This window comes from Apaloderma vittatum, unplaced genomic scaffold (genome assembly GCF_000703405.1).
Source record: "Apaloderma vittatum isolate BGI_N311 unplaced genomic scaffold, ASM70340v1 scaffold36021, whole genome shotgun sequence".
In the NCBI taxonomy this organism is placed as follows: Eukaryota; Metazoa; Chordata; class Aves; order Trogoniformes; family Trogonidae; genus Apaloderma; species Apaloderma vittatum.
In genome coordinates, this window is record NW_009700284.1 from 3,186 (window position 1) to 3,404 (window position 219).

General features: G+C 72.6%; 1 protein-coding gene across 1 annotated transcript in view; it reads right to left on the reverse strand.

Annotated features, from left to right (window-relative positions):
- Nucleotides 1–213, reverse strand: part of LOC104280902 (PDZ and LIM domain protein 7-like) — a gene marked incomplete at its 5' end in the record, with an annotated part of 1,598 nt that extends 1,385 nt beyond the window's left edge. The window contains 2 exons of the mRNA XM_009878704.1: nt 5–59; nt 92–213. Of these exons, the coding sequence (XP_009877006.1) occupies nt 5–59; nt 92–213 (177 nt within the window). The remainder of the gene's footprint in view (nt 1–4; nt 60–91) is intronic.
- Between the last annotated feature and the right edge of the window lie 6 nt (nt 214–219).

The window sequence follows — 219 nt, forward strand, 5'->3', positions numbered from 1 at the left end:
GGGCCGCGTCCCGTCGAGCAGAACAGGGCCAGCCGGCAGCCACGCCGGGGCGCGGGGCACTGTGGGGGCAGCAGTGGCGGCCGGGGCTCACCTGATGACCTTGTTGCACTTGTAGCAGAGAGGCGTGCGGCCGGGCCCCTCGGGGGCTTGCTGGGCTGCCTGCACGATGGAGCTGCGGTTCTGCATGGGGGTCGGCGTGGCTGGCTGGCTGTGCTTGCT